Genomic DNA, 19,664 nt, shown 5'->3' on the forward strand with positions numbered 1-19,664 from the left:
AAAAATGTCAATGCATGAACCTCATCCTCGAATGTTTGGACTCAATTCATCAGGGGTAGTATTTGAACCCCTGTATGTCTTCTTTTAACTCTCCAAGGTGATTTTAATATGCATACAGTGCTGAGAATTCTGGCTCTCTATTATGTCAACATTGCTATCCCAGGCCTCTAGTATAACACTCACCCATGTAGAGGATAAAGAAGTGTGTATTAATTTGTTTAGAGGGTTTCTGTGGCAAGAAAGAAGAGCAATGACTGTATGTCATCAGAAGTTATAAAGTGACTCCTTAGAGGCTGAAATGGAATATTTGATGTTTATCAGAAAACACAATGAAGGATTGGAGAGCTGCTGTTCGTTCTGTGTTCTGAAAGGCTTTTCGAAACTTTCATTGCAGGTGGCATTGTCCTCAGCCCAGCCTATTATGGGATGCCTGGCCACATGGACACCATGATCCATGAAGTGGGACATGTTCTGGGACTCTACCACGTCTTTAAAGGGGTCAGTGAAAGAGAATCCTGCAATGACCCCTGCAAGGAGACAGTGCCATCCATGGAAACGGGAGACCTCTGTGCCGACACCGCCCCCACTCCCAAGAGCGAGCTGTGCCGGGAACCTGAGGCCATGAGTGACACCTGTGGCTTCACTCGCTTCCCAGGGGCTCCGTTCACCAACTACATGAGCTACACGGGTATCACCACTGTCTTGCTTTGTTTTCTATTAAGAATACATGGGGGCCTTTGAGAGCTGGGAGGGTGGAGGTGTGGGAGCTGATGGGAGAATGAGTAAGTGGTCCTTTGTGTCAGAGAGTTGAAGTGTATTTATTATAGGGTATTATTATTTTTTCATGTCTTTGAAGAGCTTGAAGAAATACTGAAATATTAAGGTACTTTGTTCACTGAATTCTCTTCTACTAGATATTTAAAAATATACTTCTATCCTTGGTAGTAAAAAAGGCACAGAGCTGAAAGCCCTCTTGTGATCCCCTTGACTTCTAGAATGTAGTTTTTTTTTAATTTTTGCCCACATTCTTAGACATTTACTCTGAAGAAGAGTCCAGTGGAAATAAAGGAAAAGAGTTTATGGGTCAAGGTGGCCCTTTATACTATTTTTGAAGTTGGTCCACGAGGTGGCTTGGTTAATTTAGGCTCAGGATTTTTTTTTACTGTATGTTATTAAAAACAAACAAAATCAGATTCTCTTTTTCCAGCACTGGCCAAGTACTAATTCTTAGCTGCCTGCCACCCTCTCCCCACCAAAAGGTGACATCTAATTTTTTTTTAAAAAATGGCATCTTCCTGGCCCTGGGAAAAACTTGTCCTCTGATCTTTCCTTCCTTAATTTAGCTTCTGTACTATTCTTCACTGTCTCTCATGCCTTCCTTGTTTCTGGTGAAAAGTAATAGTGACTGGTTTCCTAAAATTTGGACTCAAATTTTTCCCTAAAATTAAAGACTTATTTGATTTGATTACCTAGTCCAATGGTGAAATAAGATATTTTTTTCTATAAGTTTTGGGGTCTTGTTTGGTGACATATTCTTCTAGAACTATCCAAAAAAGAATAAACCACTACACCCTGATCATGACTTTGAAGGGAAGAAAGCATGATGAGCCGGTTCTGTCTGTCACCTTTCAAGATGTGTCTATCTGAGTTTCATTGCGGTGAATAATTCAGGTGTGTCAGACGTGTAAGCACCAGCACCTTTCCTCCCCCATCAAGGGGCAGAGACACCAGACGATGCCATGCAGAAGGCAGAGGTCTGGAGGCAGCACCTTTGAAGTGGGAAGAGGAAACATTTAAGAAGCTGAGTGAGGCAGTACTTGACTGGTGTGTTTTCACTGAAAAAGTCCCTGGCACTAAGAAAACTCCCTTTCCAACCCTATGCAAAATGTACCTGCTAAAGAGACCTTGCCAGATCCAAAAGTAAAGCTGAGACCACCATTCCCAGCCCTGCTGTCTCCTTGACATTTGGCTCTCTTTCCCCTGGAGCAGCTCTGAATACTCACCAATGTCACTGGGCGATAAAGCAGGTGTCTGCAACTCCACAAATGTTCACAAGTGGAAAGGCCATCTGTTGAAACACTGCCATCTTGTGGTTTGCTGAATAAGCAACCATCAACTCAGAGCAACCTTAGTCTCACCCTGGGATGCCCAACTTTAAGGTCATGACCCTGCTTTAGATGTAAAACTGCTACATCTCTGGTCTCTGTCTTCTCCTACCCTTTCCAGCTTAGACCCTTTCTGGAACAGATTGCATTTGTTCATTCATTTAACAAGTGCTCATTGAGCCTAATAAGTTAACTCAGCCATGAACAAGGCACAATTTATCCCTGCCTTGGTGGACTTGATGGGTTAAAATCTCCATCTCTTGTGCTACCTTTTTTGTCTCCACAGATGATAACTGCACTGACAACTTTACCCCTAACCAAGTGGCCCGAATGCATTGCTATTTGGACCTGGTCTATCAGCAGTGGACTGAAAGCAGAAAGCCCACCCCCATCCCTATCCCACCTATGATCATCGGACAGACCAACAAGTCCCTCACTATCCACTGGCTGCCTCCTCTTAGTGGAGTTGTATATGACAGGTGAGAGAGGCACTGACCATGGGTGAGCTGTTTTATTTCTCTGTGGCGTTTCATATAAATAAGAGGAAGAATATGAAGCCAGGGGAACTCCAATTTGGAACTATAAATGTGTGCACCACTGCTCAGAGCTGCTGCTCCAGCCTGCTCTGTTCTCGTTGCTTTAGCAGAACTCATGGGCTCTCTTGGGAGCCAGTGGCTCATTCTAAGTGCTCAGTCCCCCTCAAGGAGGCCTGGAGAGGCTGACCAATGTGACAGGGATAAATTGGCAGAACTGAGAGGGCATCTGCCATTTGCCTCTGTCAGCTGTTCCTTCGTGGCATGAGGGTGGAGTGGTGGCTTGCCACTTGCAGAGTGGTGTTGGGGGAGGGATTACAGCATACTTCTCCAGGCACTTCTGGGTGTGGGTGGATGGGAGTGTGCCCACTGCCATAAGCTGTGCATCAGAGGGCTTCCCTGACTTATGAGGGTGCTTCTGACACCTTCTCAGCCTCCTATGCCTCCCCCTCTTAAGGCCACTATCTCATGGAATTGTCATCCTCTGCTTATTCTCCTATCTGCCCCACTTGACTGGTAACTATTGGGGGAGGCAGGATTCTTTTTTGTCTCTTTGTCTCTTGCCCTGCCACAACAGACACCTAATATGTGTTTACTGAAGAAAAGCATTACACCTAAAACTTTCATTCATCCTTTGCATATTGGTTTGAAAGAATATCAGATAAACTGTTGTAGAAAGGAAAGGTAGGAAAATGAATGACATCTGATAATTGGTGGGGGATGAGAGAATATGGTTTCACTGAGAAGGACCAGAACCCCTTCTGTGACCTGTGCGGGTTGACCTCATTCAAAACCTACTGCTATATTCTAAATAACGACAGTCCCTTATCTATTGGTTGCACTGTATGTGAAGTGTTGTGCGAGGTATTTTCCTTGCACTTGTCTTATTTAGTCTTTGCAGTAAACACAGCTCCTGCTAAAGAAGTGAGAATTCTGAGGCGTAGAGAAACATACAATGACAAGCCCAAAACCCCACAACTGACTAGAGGTGAACTGGGGAGTCCAGTGGAAATTTGGGAATAAGGAACACGGAATGGATGATTTCTTTTAATTTAGAGCGTTCTCATTTAGCACATCTCTTCTTTGTACCACACTTTCCCTCTGGGTGTCAGGCCTCAGCTAAAGAGAAGGGTGTCCCTGGAGCAAGTTTCCATGCCCTTCAGCTTTGCTGAAAGCCTAGGGAGAGTGGCAAGAGAGAGACAGGGATAGGAGGAAGTTGGTGAATCCTCTTTCACAGTGGTGTTTCAGCCTCTTGGGATCTTGATACCTGTCCCTGATACCTTGATACATACTTAGTGTGTGACACCACTTAGGCCTCACAACCCTACAAAGTAGTTTCGTGGTCATCAGTGCCCAAACCCTCATGGGCTCTGTTTGTGAGTCAGCACACATCTATGTGATGTGTGTGAGAATCGTCTTCCTGCAAGTGTGACCTTGTGCAGCTTTGGTCGAACTGCCTGAACAGCAAGTCCTCTTTGGGTATGTGCAAACCAGAGTTTTACATCCGTTTATGTAACACATGTAAACAATTTAATCTTTGAATTCTCTCTCTGGTACAAACGTTACGATAAAGCGGACATCAGTACGGGTGTGCTGAGAGTCTGTTGGCAGAAAAGCCTGCAATTTGCTTCCTTTTCTCAGCTAGGTGGACTGCAGTTTTGAGACCTCCCAACATGTGTGTCAGGGGGACTCACGTCACATGCTCAGCAATTTGTGTCATGCTTGGAGTTGTGTTTACTCCACCCCAGCAGGTATTTGGAACCCTTATGTCAGAGAAGAGCCCCAGCTACGCACTTAGCAGCAGCCCCGGAAGGGCCAAGTGCATCAAAAGAATGAGCTTTGGAATTATGTTCACATTAGAAGTGAGTGCTGATTGGAGTCGGAGGTTGGATCTTAACTACACCTTTTAGTTTCCAAAGTATTGGACTCTCGATGGTGTTTGGGAACTTGCTCAAAGGAATTAAGGAACTTGTTGTGACCTTAGGCAATTTACTTAACCTCTCTGAGCCTGAGTTTTCTCATTTGTAAACATAAGGTTATTACAGGAATTAGAAATCATTTATGAAAAGCACGACGTAGTGGCACAATGCCAGTTATGTGAGGTACTTCAGAAATGGGAGCAGCTGTCATAATCACTACCTTTATTTTATAATAGTATTTTTTTCTGGCATATTACAAGATGTTATTCTTGTTTTCTTACCTTTTGAGAGACCCTGACTTGATGCCTCCATTTTCAAATGCGTCATTCACAAGTGGGCTTCTAAAAAGATTCTAAGGATCAGAGGCAAGCCCCATGAAGTGACTTACCGTTATTATGTAGTAGCTATGATTGCGTCTACCTCTTCCAGTTACCTCAGTTACGGTACTTGTAGAACTTTTCATAAACTGTATTAATCACCTCATGGATATCCATAAAACAAGCATTCACAGAGGGACTGCTGGATCCAATCCCTGTGCTACCTTTCGGGAATATAAACAGGAATAGGGTTTTGTCTGGACCTGCTCACAGGCAAAGGAGAGGAAAGAGTGGGAATGGAAATTCTCAACACCACATAGCAGAGTCCTAAGAGAGGAGCCAGCAGGTGAAGTGGGTGCACAGAGAAGGGAGTACTGGCCACTCAGAGGAGAGAGGCTTAAGTGCTACTGCAGAGTTTACACTTGAATGGTTCTTGAAGGGTAAGTAGGAGTTTGCTAAACAGAGAAGCTTGGAAAGGCTATTTGGCAGCAGAGAGAATAGCTCCATGTTTTATGGAGCTGAAGAGCATGATGTATTTGTGGAATGGTGATCTGTTCATTGTGCTGGAAATACAAAACTCAGAAAGCAACTGCAGTAGGTGAGGCTGGAGCTAGCTTGCGAAGGGCCTTGAGTTGTGATAAATAATTTGGATATATCCCCAAGGGCAATGGTGAGCCAAGAGACATTACATTTCACCTGACTTTTGTTTTATGTAAGTGATTTAAAGTAGGGAGCTTAAAACATAAGGACACATATAGCTAATAAGTTTATGTGGGAAATTATTGTCTGTTTTAGTGGGGGAAATTCAAGGAGGCTTTAAATGACTTATTGAGAGTCAGTGTAGAAGGGAATTTTATGTTGAAAGATTCAGATTTTAATTGTTTGGTGTTTACTTAGTTCCTAGGACAGAAACTGCCCACTTTCATCTCCAAAGGCCTCTTTTATGACTTAAATTTTTCTGCTTCATGATCTTGAAATTTTCATGTCACTGAATATTTTTTTTTTTTTTTTTTTTTGAGACGGAGTCTCGCGCTGTGTCACCCAGGCTGGAGTGCAGTGGCCCGATCTCGGCTCACTGCAAGCTCTGCCTCCCAGGTTCACGCCATTCTCCTGCCTCAGCCTCCGAGTAGCTGGGACTACAGGCGCCCGCCACCACGCCCGGCTAGTTTTTTGTATTTTTAGTAGAGACGGGGTTTCACCGTGTTAGCCAGGATGGTCTCGATCTCCTGACCTCGTGATCCACCCGCCTCGGCCTCCCAAAGTGCTGGGATTGCAGGCTTGAGCCACCGCGCCCGGCCAATGTCACTGAATATTGCAAAGATGAGATCCACACAAGAAAAAATGATTGAGATACAGTTGTTCTAGGTCCTTACTAACCATCAACCCCTCCCCTCCCCACACAAAGGTCTTTCTAATTTTCTTATCCCAACTCATCTGATGAACTCTCCTCATCTCCCATCTCCATCCCTTCATCTCCCCAGGGCCTCAGGCAGCATGTGTGGCGCTTGCACTGAAGATGGGACATTTCGTCAGTATGTGCACACAGCTTCCTCCCGGCGGGTGTGTGATTCCTCAGGTTATTGGACCCCAGAGGAGGCTGTGGGTAAAGTACCATGATGCTTTTTCTTTATAACCTGGTGACCACTGAGGATGGGGGTGGTGGTAAAGAGTGGAGTAGTGACATGGCGAGAAAAAGGCAATGTGTGTGTGTGTGTGTGTGTGTGTGTGTGTGTGTGTGTGTGTGTCTGTCTGTATGTGTTTTGGCTGGACATCTTCAGGAGCCTTGCAGAAACTGCCTGGTGCTGCTGTGTGCAGAATGTCCCATATGTGTCTAACATGGAGGCCCCATGGCTGTGGTGAAGCAGAGATCAGCATATAGAACAGAAGGGTGGAGAAGTCAGCTGAACTCAGGGTGTGACTTCAGGGTGAGATAGCTGGGAGGTGTAGTGTTATGTGTGCCTACTGGTCCTTGGAGCAGCCGTGCCACGTGACAGTATAAGCTGACCTCTTACTCCTGTATATCAGGAGAGTAATAGAGAACACAGTGCAGAGAACACTCATGCACTGGCTGAGCGAGTCTGGGTGGGGTGGGGGGAACCAGGTGTTCCACACTGATCGTTCTTGTCTATGCTATTTTATGAGTCTATTAATCACTGGTACTGGTTGTGCTTTGGATATGATCTGAGTTAGGCTCCAGGAAGCGGAAAATATTTTTTGTTATCTTTTTTTCTGTACCTCCCCTAACTTTTCAAATAGTCACACATTCACTCACATATGTACATTAATGCCCCTAAGATAAATTACAGCACGAATCTTTTCCTAGTTCAAGTCAGAAAATACTGTTGACAGGATTTTAGCACCTCCTAATGAATGGCTTGACTTCTTCCATCATCATCATCTTTAATGTTTACCTAATTATCATCTTTTTTCTTTGCCTTTAAAATATTAAGACACTAAAAACAATTAAATAAGATGTGTTGGGCAAAGTCCTGTTTGAATTAATCTGCAGTCTTGATTGTGACAAGAAAAAAGGAGAATATTGGTCTGAGAGTCTACAGTATCTGCAAGATATAATCCTGAGCTCCCAGTCACTCAAGTGACAGGGCTTCAGGGATAAATCTGGAAGGAGATAATTTACTTGATTGATTGTGTATGACTTTTTTCAAGTGAGAATTTTCAGGGAAGAATGGAAAGTGAGTATAAAATTTACTGCTTTGGACTCTAAACAGATTCGCATTTCATAAAGAGCCATTTTTTGTGTGTGTGGCAAACAGTCTGTCCTGTGCTGGTGTTTTAATGCCTGTTTGATTCCCTGGCCCAGTATTTTTTTCTTTTTTAATTCTAGGGAGGAAAAAAATCAGTTATCTGAGAGAGGTAAAAGGAATTAGAAGTTCTAGGTTCTAATTCTTGTGTCTTGAGGCAAACCAAGTCAACTTTCAGGGCTTCCATTCCATGCTTTAACATGAAGTCATAATAGAACGTTTTGACTGTCAGTGCCACTGTTAGGCTGATTTCTAAGGACCTTTATTCTGCTAGTGTTGGGGGCTTCATAATAATAGTTAAGAGACCAACAGAAGTTTTTAGGACTACTAACATTGGACTTCACAAGCATTAATTCATAAATCATTAATAAACTAAGTATATATGAATAATAAGAAATACAAAGGGTGAGGAACCAGGTCATATTTAAAATATACACTATAAAGGTAATTGAATCTCTAACAGAGCTGGCACAAACACATGTATTTATAAATATATCTAATGAGCACTACTTAACCACCAACTGTTTTCTAAATGCTATGGGGATTAGAAAACTAAAACAGACATATGCCCTGCTTAAGCGTCATCTTCATGGTGAGAATTTTCTGGCTTTATAACCTAAAATAGCTCCCAGCCTCACCTCGTAATTCTGTATCCCTTATGTTCCTCCACTTGTCTTCACAGATATCATTACTACCTAGTATTATACTTTATATCCCTTTATATATTTATTGTTGCATCTATCACTTTGTTGTAAGATATAGAAAGGCAAGACTTTCGTCTCTCTTGTTCATTCCTCTATCTCTAATACCTAGATTAGTATCTCTAATACCTAAATTAGTTCTAATACCTACGTTAGAAGTACACTACCAATTTTTGTTGAATGAATGAATCAACTCATAATAAATGAATCAACTCACAGTATAGGTGAAAAACAATAAAAACCATAAAATGTAACACCACACACACACACACACACACATAGTTGCACACACACATTTTTGAAATTAATAATATGTGTTTATGTTTCCTGCTGTAGTTTCTCCCTGCGGCTACCTCCTTGCTCCCCATACCTGAACTGAAAGGGAAATTGCAATGTTTGAACTGGTTTTCTCTGGGCTTTGGGACATAATTCATTTTCCAAATTTTGAAGGGCTAAATACTTCTACTTTGGTAAATGTAGATATTTAATTTCTCTAGAACATTGTATAGATCTACACTGCCCTAGTAAGGCAGGGGTTAAACATTATCGCTTATTTTCTAAAAGAGGAAACTTAGGCATAGAAAGATGTGCCACAGCCACTCAGCTAAGGGCACAGGAGGCCTGACTCTGCTGGTTCTCGATTCAACACTCTCTCTTCAACTCCCCTCACACGACAGAAAAGAAACCCATTTGGGTAGATTATTTCCATGGAGCTGACTTTCATAGATTTGTGATATTTGATTTTTTATCATTACATTTTTATTGGCTACTGAATCTTCATTTTTTTCCCACTCCATAGTATGTGTTTCTATTTCCTGCCTGCAGTTACCTACCTGCTTACACATACCTGAACTGAAAGGGAAATTTCAATGTATGGTTTTAAAGTTCATCTAACCATCAGTTGAAAGGATTGCCAGGGTGGGATCTTAGGGAATGAAAGGAGTTTTGTGAAGAGCCCTACAAAGATTGCAGTGACAGGGTGAAATCATTGGTCTTCAGAAGCATTAATTTATTGTAAGTTATGAATGGACTAATCACATGTAATTCTCTCCTCAAGGATTCTTTAAGGATATGACTTTTGTGCAGCAGCCTCATGTTTCCACCTAGGATGTGGGTTACTCCCTTCCCAATTCCTGGCTGGTTTCCTCTTGCTAAGGGCACCATGTACAGGAATGGGGTAACAAGAGTGTAATGCTTTTTACTTTTACAACTTTGTTCTTACTAATGCTTAAGATCTAACCTGCTGATGACCAACTTCTACAGGAATTCTAAGCGTTCTCTCTGTAGTTCCTCTTTCTGGCTGCTAAGGGCTACTCATTTTCTGACTTTTAATGGCTGCTACTGATGTATCTTTCTGCTGATCTCCCACCAGGGCCTCCTGATGTAGATCAGCCCTGCGAGCCGAGCTTACAGGCCTGGAGCCCTGAGGTCCACCTGTACCACATGAACATGACGGTCCCCTGCCCCACAGAAGGCTGTAGCCTGGAGCTGCTCTTCCAATACCCGGTCCAAGCTGACACCCTCACCCTGTGGGTCACTTCCTTCTTCCTGGACTCCTCGCAGGTCCTCTTTGACACTGAGATCTTGCTGGAAAACAAGGAGTCTGTGCACCTGGGCCCCTTAGACACTTTCTGTGACATCCCACTCACTATCAAACTGCACGTGGATGGGAAGGTCTCAGGGGTGAAAGTCTACACCTTCGATGAGAGGATAGAGATTGATGCAGCGCTCCTGACTTCTCAGCCCCACAGTCCCTTGTGCTCTGGCTGCAGGCCCGTGAGGTACCAGGTTCTCCGCGATCCCCCATTTGCCAGTGGTTTGCCCGTGGTGGTGACACATCCTCACAGGAAGTTCACAGATGTGTGAGTTTGGTAGCATGACTATGGGGCTTCCTGGGGCTCTGGGGGTGGGTTTTGTTACTTTTTCCCCGCTTTTTAATATTCAGTCATGCCCTTCGTTGGAGGAATGTTTAGACTCTCAGAGGGGATTTTACTGTAAAGCGGCGTATTTGAGGTAAAGAAAAACACTTCCCAGAAAGGGGCAAGCAGGTGTCTGATTGCTGATGCCATCGTCATGATTATGGACAAAACAGGTTAGTGTATGAGGTGTTTCAGTTGAACTGAACATAATTGCCACAAATGAGTTGATCAGAATCACATACTCCTGTCTGGTGACAATTTAATTTCTAATTCTTTGCTTTAGCTGTCTGATCATCTGCCACAGACCCCATAACATTTATAAGGTATAGTCAATTCTTCTATTGCTATGCAAGGAGGCCAAGGGCCCAGCAGACAAGACGATGCACTCAGTTCCGTGACTCATTCATGATATGCGTTTCAGTCTTTCCCCTTCTCTCATTTCTCCTCCCCACCCCCCATCTTTCTCCTCCAGCTCTCCTCTTTCTCTTAGTTCTGTCTTTTCTTCCTACCTTTAGTGAGTTCTGCTATGTTCCTGGCACTGCATGTTCAGTGCTGGGGGCACAGACTAAGATGAGGTCCTTACCTACAAAGAGCTCAATGTCTGGAGCAGGAGGCTGGTACCTCCAAAGGCAAATTCTCTCAACTGCATAACCTTCTTTGGAGACTGCCCTGAGGGCAGAACTAGGGCAAAACAAAGTTTTATCAGAGATGCTGTCAGTTAGTTTTTGCTGCATTAGGAATCATCACAAAATGTAGAGGGTTAAAACAACAAACATTATTTCTCATAGGTGGGTTGGGTGTTCTCATCTAGACTGACTTGGCTGGTGGTAGATGACCCAGGATGACCTCCCACACAGCTGAGACAGCTGGCATGGCTGGAGAGATGAGGGCCTCTTTCCTCATGGTCTCTCAAGACTTGGTCTGGGCTTCTCATGATAGTGGAAGTGTTTCCAGCAGCAGAGAGGGCAAGCCCCTAAATGCTTACACTTTTCAAATATTTGCTTTATGTTATTCATGATAATGTTCCACTAGCCAAAGCAAGTCACACAGCAATTTTAGACTCAATGGGTGGCAAAATAAACCCTCCCTTTTGATGAGAGAGGCAGGAAAGTCACATCATAGAAGGGTACATCAGGGACAGGGTAATCATTTGGCAGTCTACCATAGCTACAAAAAAAATAGAGAAAAATGTCCACCTTGAACTTCATTACATTTTTCTTCCCATATTTGCCTGTCAATTAGAATTAGAAGGTAGTGAAATGACCAAAAAGCTAATACAAATGCAAAGGTAGCTTTAAAAAGAAAAAAGAAATGTCATTTTGAACTTCTTAAATAAGGCAGTTAAGATGACATTTGTTATCTAGTTTGCTACACACACACACACACACACACACACACACAAAGACACACACATGTTTAAGGTCAATAATATCTCATTTTATAGATGAAAAATCTGAGGCTTAACTTTGATTTGGTTCAAAGCTAGTAAATAGCAAAATTGGAATTAAAATCCAATTTTTCAACTGGATCTCATTTTGATCCTCTTGCTTCAGTAACACTGCCTTTTACAAACTCAGATCCTGGAGGGCTTGGGCTACCTGCTGCTGAGTTTTTCCTCAAGAAAAATAAACACATGCTGATGTTTCCATCCAGTCCTTTCCCCAGCCACAGAAAAGTGTGAAGCTTTTATGCATGGCTGGACAAGCAGTCTGACGGAAACCGCCTTGTAAAGGGAAACTGTCAGCATTGATTAGGATGTAAAATTGGTTTTGCTTTAGAAATATCTGGCATTCTCATAAGAGGTTTGCTTCCCTGGGGGATGTGGGGGTAACTAATTTGGAAATTTAAAAGACTTTAATATCTAGGTTTCTTTTCTATTTAAATATTTAAAAGCCAGCACAGAGGTTTTTAAAGATGTTTTTGAAACCCTGAGACATTTCCTGGTTGCTGGTTGCTGCATCAGCTGAGGGAGTGGAGGCTTTGTGGGTGAGCTGAAAAGTCTGTTAAAGAGGAGAGAACCATGTCAGAATACTGATGGCAGCCACTCACGGTAGTCCCAGCAACCCTTTGAGATCCTGCTTCACTAAGTAACTCCCATCCTAGCTTGACTTTGGTGATAGTTTTCCAATTAGGGTAGGCACTGGGCAAAATTAAGATGAAGACAGAATTTGTCTTTCAGATCAGAAGCTCCCCTTCTTGAGCCCTTTTCCTCTTCTCAGTGTCCTGCCTTTCACCCTCACCACACAATCAGTGCACCTGGGCTCTAGAGAGTCTGACAAGCTCCTTCTGTCTCCAGGGTCAACTGATACGACTCCATTCCTGATACCTACATACTTTAATAAGTTTGGAGGTGAGCAGTTGTTTAACACATTTCTAATTGTGGAACTTCTTGAATCCCCCAAATTGTGACCAAAGGTATTCCTACCTTCTGTTATGAGACAGTTTATCTTACTCCTAAGGATTCAGTCTCCTCAAGACAAAAATTCTCTTGAGAGAAAACTATGATCGCAGACCCGAGAAGGGGGCCTTCCTGAGCCCAAACACTGAAGCTTTAACCTCCAGTTTCTTTGATTACTTTGATGATACAGAAGACTGGCTTTTAAATAGTTTTGTTTTGCTTTAACATAGTAAAAATGCACTTGAAATACCATCTTCCTAGATCGACTAGGACTGTTAAGTTCAGTGTTAACATAGCAAGCGTTTACTGTGCATTTACTCCGTACAACGCACAGGGATACAGAAATAAATATGGTTTCAAACCTTCTGATAAGACTGTGCCCTGATCTTTGTTTTAGACAACGCAGCATATGTTTAACTTTTATGTTTCCCATAATATTTCCCTTCAACTTCTGCAAACCATCAACGAAGGACCCAGGGCATGCCTCACTTTGTGGCTGTAGTGGTCACAAACCCTTTGGTTTCCATAGGGAGGTCACACCTGGGCAGATGTATCGGTACCAAGTTCTAGCTGAAGCTGGAGGAGAACTGGGAGAAGCTTCGCCTCCTCTGAACCACATTCACGGAGCTCCTTATTGCGGAGATGGGAAGGTGTCAGAGTGAGTATTGTGTGTGTGTGTGTATGTGTGTATCTGAGCAGGAACACTGCTCTGAACAGAAGTTTCAGGAGTCTGACTTGTTTTGGAAATGTAGGGAGCAAGGCACCATTTGATTCTAGTGTTGAAATTCTAAAATCTGGGACTTGGTTTTGTCAGGTCTTGAGATCTGGCATCTCTAAATAGTTATGGAGGAACCCACTTTTATAGCTAACCCCAGAGTATTGAGATATTGAGACTGATTATCTGGGAGCCCCTTTTATGGCCTCAGCAAGCAACTGCTGGACAGTGATTCAGGGAAGGAATTTATGCAGAAGAAGGTTACTCATCAAATGATGCCGAAAGAGGATCTCTTTTGAACAAATGGCCTATTCTACTAACTAGTTGTGTGATCTGAGGAAATTCAGTATAGCTTTCGGATCTTCAGTTTCTCATGTAAGCCTTAGTAGAACTGATAATATAATTTCCAGCTATTCTGTAAGCATCACCAAGGTAGAAATGGAATCACTCTTTCTATTTCTTAACATACCATGTTACTTTTCTTGTTGCCCTTTTGTGACATTAACATAGAGGACTAATTAATTCATTCTGGTTTGCCTGGGACTTTCCCGGTTTTAGCACTAGAAATACCAAGTCCCAGGAAATCCTGGACAGTTGATCACCCTACATCAACCTAATTTTAATGCTCATCTAGCCTTATTTATTACTTATATAAAGCTGCTGGGATTAGGAGGCTGGAAGACAGACACTGTGATTTGTCTTAGATTTTGCATCCTAATGAGATGGGTTATTTGTATTTTCCCAGACCAAGTGAAGATATATCGTATCTTGAAGCCCTATTGGGAATCAATTCTGTAGCCTTTCTTGGGATTCCATCCCATCATTTAGCAGTCGCTAAACATTGTTTATCTCCTCAGTCGTCTAAGATCCTGAAACTATAGTAAGTCTATTCCTTGTCATAGAAGTATAAACACTAAAATGTTCCCAGCCCTCGATAATATGTAGAAGCCATTGAAGTCACCTCAACCTTGCTCATGTGCTGTCCCTTGCCACCTAACTCAGCCTCAGCCTGCCACCTTCCCTCCTTCATTTCAAATCAAATTTCTCCCTGGGATGCTTCACATTGCAGAGGACAGGTCCACTTGATACTGTTGTTGTTTTCTCTGTTTTGGTTGCTTCATTGTAAACCTACAGCCCACCAGTTAATGTGTTGGGGGGCTGGATAACCACTACTACACTAGCAGGACCCTCCTTGAACAAAACACTCTGCCCCCTGCCCTAGCGTCTTCCAAGGCAGCTGTCTAATGGTGGCCACCCTGCAGCCCCAGGGTGCCATTTCTGCCTGAAGCATGTGGGGCTGAAAGGGTTGGAGAGCTCTTTTCCTACCCTGGTTTTGCACATTCTCTCACGTGCCTTAAAGCAGCTTCATCTAAGGCAGCACTGCTTGACTACTGGGTCTCACGAGGTTTCTTATCAAAATATTCCTTGAAACTTCTGCCTGTGTTTTCTTCTCTGTGTAACTAGTGCTTCCATCCAATGAGAAGGTATGCAACTCCAAATCTGGCTTAACCAAAGGCACCACATTACACATAAAACAAGGAGCCATACAAATCATTAGTGATCACTTAGATATCACTTGTCAATAGGACCATCAAAACAAGCACAATGCAGGGCCCTGAAATTATAAACAGTATTCATACAGAAGTTACTCATTTCAATCTGTGCTGTTCAATATAGGAGCCGCCAACCATAGGTGGCTCTTTTTGCCTTTAAAATATACCAAATGCACCTAAAAATCTGAATACTGAATTTTATTTAATTTTAAGTAATTTACATTTAGTTTAAAAACCAAAACTCAACTTGGTTATTGGAAAATCTTCAAGTATATTTGGAACAACTTGGGCAGGTAAATCTTATGTTTCAACTATAAGTATTATAAAATCTAAATACAGATCAAATAGTTAAATTCAGATGTGTTGTAAGTGAAAAATACACACTAGATTTCAAAGACTTAGTATGTAAAAATTATGTAACATGCCTCATTTTATACTGATTGCAGATTGAAATAATATTTTGAATATCTTGGGTTAGGTAAAATATAGTATTAAAACCAATTTTACCAGTTTCTTTTTACTTTTTAAATGACTACCAGAAAAATTAAAAATGTGACTTTCACTACATTTCTGTTGGGCCACATGGCACAAGATGGTACATAGCATGCTTATACTGATTGTTTAGATTATCTTCAAAATGAAAATATGAAGTTGGCGACCTCCAAGATTATTCCTGGACCCCTTGTAGCAAAACACAGATGAAGGTTAATCTTCTCTCCATAAATAAGCACATTAAGGCATAAAGTATTTGGAGACTTCTTGGATATAGCACACATTTAGTTAGGTCCCCAGTATAGTCTCTTTTCATTGAACTGCATTGCATTTATATAGAAAAATGATTTGAAGTTTCCTTAATTTCTTCAATTATGTTGTTTTTATATCTCTTTTAGCCTTCTCCACTTCCAGCTTGCCAAGTAAAATATGATTACTATATCACTGTATTCATAGCATACATTTAATTCATTTTAAACTATTCTCATTTCTAATTATTTAATCTTTCATTCATCCTGGTGAGGAATACTTTAAACAATAGATTAGAGTTATTTGTGATGTTCTGGGTCTGAAAACACTTTAACATTCCAAATCCTTTATCTATTGAGTTAAAATATATGTCCATTTTGAGCATAAACAAAGTCAAGGAGAAAAAAAATGGTAATCCTCATTCATTTTGCAATAGCCAAATGTTGGTTCTTTCATAGGAGCATCAACCCAAACTTATCTATTTTGTTTCCATAAGTTGCTTCATGTCCCTTTCACTATAAACTAACTCACCCACCTCAATTCAAATTTTGTCATCTGCTGTATTAGCATTTGAGATTGGAAACAAAAACGTTTTTCTTCTCTTAGCATTTGTTTCTTCCCTGCAATATATGTTAGCTGTCACCAGGTGGTAGTAGGGAGTAAAGACAGGGACCTGAGCCCTAGAGATGCCCTAGACGAAGAGATGGCCCCATAGGGCTACTTAAGTCTCTGGGTATATGAACAGGAGATTGAATTTTACAAAATCCTAATTTTTATAACAACGGCACCTTTATGTAACAAAACAATGAAAGCATAAAGAAATACTAGATAAAAATGAATAGATGAAACCACAGAGACAGGCAGGCTTTCTTCTTACCGTTGTCAGCTATTTTAAGCCTTTATTCATTATAGGGCTGGCAGGGCTTTTCTAAGCTTAAGACCCTCTCCCGAAACGCCATCAAGACCCTCATGGATCTCCTAGATGTTTCTGCGCCATGAGCTACCTGACTTCCAGGAATTCCCACAACCCACTGGATATGCCAATCAACAATCATTGAATAAATTGTATCTACTTTATATATCCGTATGTTTGTTTCTATTTTCTGTAAAAGCATTCTTCTAGCTCCTACTTTTTTCCAACTTACACTTTTTAATATACACTAAGAAATTGTAAGAATTTTAAACAATGGTAGCTAAACAAGAAAAATTATTTTTTTGTGTTATATATGCATGTATATTTTACCCTCTAGGAGCCTGGGAGAAGAGTGTGATGATGGAGACCTTGTGAGTGGAGATGGCTGCTCCAAGGCGTGTGAGCTGGAGGAAGGTTTCAACTGTGTAGGTAAGTTCAGGAGTTCCAGTCTAAGATTGTGTCCTACTTTTAGAGGTGTATTATTTTGTAAGTTCTTGATACCTTGTAACATCTAGCTTAGTGATAATAATAACCTTTGATGTGTCCCTTGTATGCCAGACATGAATTGTTTCACAGGTATTATCTCATTCAATCCTTAGAATAATTGTGGGGAAACCAAAGTGAGCTTAAATAACTTGATTTCATTTATGCAGCTAGAAGTGGTAAAGTCAGCATTTGAACTAAGGAAGTAGAGCTTAAATTTGAACTAAGGAAGCTGAGCTTAAATAACTTGATTTCATTTATGCAGCTAGAAGTGGTAAAGTCAGCATTTGAACTAAGGAAGTACAGCTCTAGAATCTGCATTGTAAACCACTAGGTTATTCTGCTTCCTAGTTTAATGTTACCAAAGATTTCTCTTGGGTCCTCCAGGGTAACGCCAATATATCAGGTAAGTAGCACAATCATATGGACTGTACATACAAATTACGGTAAGGAAACAATCTAAGCCAAAGCAAAGGCAAGACATATTTTGGTGACTGTGTGTCACAGATTCAATCATGAAGAATAACAGAGGATCCTAACACATTTTAGCCTTGGAGAATCACTGGTAAAAATTTTAACTCTAGAGTATAAGGTGCTTTTTACTCTAGACTCTTGCCACTCCGGGGAGGCAGTCTACAACACTTTTCCAATTCTGATTAAAGCTATCATCACCAGGTTCCTTAGATGCATATATTTTCCATTGTCATCTACATAGATTGCAATTATTTGGTGGAGCATAACCACACATCGAAGTTTTTTTAAATAGCAGTGCATTTAAAACTATTTTAAAGTCTTGAAATCTTAAGATAAAGTAGAATGTGATTACAATTATATATAATTTATTAAGGTGTTAAGTACTACACAGAATATACAAATGTCCCTGCCCTGCAGAGCCAGACCTGCATCATAGACTGTTGGTGGTCCTCTCTCCATGCATTCATCCATCCATCCATTTGAAAAAGGCCCGTTGTGTACTATGTGTTCAGCGGTACCATGTATTCTGTGCATGTTGTGTACCATGAGTCTGATCGAGTCCCTGATCCTTTCTTGAGTACGAGTTTATCAGTGACTTAGAGCACAGCTTCTGTCTTACATAAATGCCTCCTACCAAAGCATGAGAGATGAGTTTCTAGCCTCTGCTTACCTAACTCTAGCAGTGAAGAATGCACCTTGAAACAGACCATTCTGTTTACAAATGGCCTTATCTGTTGTAAAATTTTTTCCTTTTTTTCCAGTTTGGAAACTGAGGCTCAGAACATTTTAGTGACTCATCCAAGGGCATAGAATGAAATCTTTGCAGAGCCAGCCCTGGAACTCAGCTTTCCTCATGCTTAATCAAGTGCATTTTCCCTGCTATGAAACTACAGAGGATATATATTTTTTTCTGTTTTATTTGACTACCATTCAGATATTTGAAATACCTCTCCATTATTCTCCTTTCCAATCCAAACATCCCCTCATGTGATTAGGATTCCAGACCCTTTCTTATTTACCCCAAACTGGCATGCTTCATGTGGTCAATGCCCAGAAGGAAATCCAATACTCCAGATGTGGTCTGACTATGCAGAATACATTGAACCGATTACCTCCCTCTTCTGTACACAAGTATTTGTTAACACAACCTCTGCTAGCATTATTTCTTTTTGGTAGCCACATAGTAGTCTCATATTAAATGCAGTATATATTCTCCAAACACTAAACTTTCCTCAGTGCAGCTCAAGTCTTATTTAACTTACAAGGAGACCTTATATTGTGTCTATCACATTTGATCTCATAAAGTTTGGCTATTTCCTTCAACCCCAGTAAGACTATATTTAAATGGTTTTAACTATACAGGGTAAGGTTAAATGATATATTCCAACATTAGACTTTTTTTAGTGAATCGTAAGTTCATCATATGCTAAGCACATAGTTATATTCCATTATTTCTCAAAAGTTCAGGTTTGAAGAAACCATTGTAAAATATATTTTTAAAGTATTCAGTTATTTTCAGAAGAATTTGAAAGAAACATAAACAAAAATTTTAAGTCCGTGCTCAAAAAAATAGAGACAAGAAGCAAGAAGAGTAGTTACTGGGTTATAAGTAGAAAAACAAAACAAAACTATACACACACGTAAAGAGAGAGAGAATTATCATGGGAAAGTCATTCCAAAAGCACATACATTGGCTTTGGAGAGTGCTTTGAGTAGGTTTGATGAAACGTATGAGTTGAAAGCCCAAAATAGATTTTCAACCAAGTCCTGTGGACAGTGGCTTATATCTGGCAAGTAGAGATAGATTTACCACAGAAGTGTCTTAGAGGAAATTATTAAGAGAATAATTAATAACTATATGTTGATGGACAGCTGGTAAATTACTGGAACAGTCTTGTGGTATTGCTATGAAGAATTGAACATGAAAAAAAGGAAATAGTAACAGTAAATTTTAGTAATGCTCTCACTGAATATATACGTAGGTGTTATTTTGAATCTTAATCTTATTTTCATGTCCTATTTTTTAAGTAGAAAATAGAAATTTGAATTGTTCCATTAATATTAATTGCCTCATATTTTGGTAAAAAATGCAACAGAACTTAAATGGCTTTGTAAGTGTTTCTAAGCTATC

At 40.9% G+C, this 19,664-nt stretch overlaps 1 protein-coding gene across 1 annotated transcript in view; it reads left to right on the forward strand.

The window, feature by feature from the left end:
- Positions 1–19,664, forward strand: part of PAPPA2 (pappalysin 2) — a 303,742-nt gene that overhangs the window by 140,788 nt on the left and 143,290 nt on the right. Inside the window, exons 5-10 of the mRNA XM_011981444.1 lie at positions 395–688; positions 2,392–2,584; positions 6,356–6,477; positions 9,710–10,199; positions 13,184–13,312; positions 16,914–17,005. Coding sequence (XP_011836834.1) covers positions 395–688; positions 2,392–2,584; positions 6,356–6,477; positions 9,710–10,199; positions 13,184–13,312; positions 16,914–17,005 — 1,320 coding nt within the window. The remainder of the gene's footprint in view (positions 1–394; positions 689–2,391; positions 2,585–6,355; positions 6,478–9,709; positions 10,200–13,183; positions 13,313–16,913; positions 17,006–19,664) is intronic.

Source organism: Mandrillus leucophaeus, unplaced genomic scaffold, assembly GCF_000951045.1.
Source record: "Mandrillus leucophaeus isolate KB7577 unplaced genomic scaffold, Mleu.le_1.0 Scaffold226, whole genome shotgun sequence".
In the NCBI taxonomy this organism is placed as follows: Eukaryota; Metazoa; Chordata; class Mammalia; order Primates; family Cercopithecidae; genus Mandrillus; species Mandrillus leucophaeus.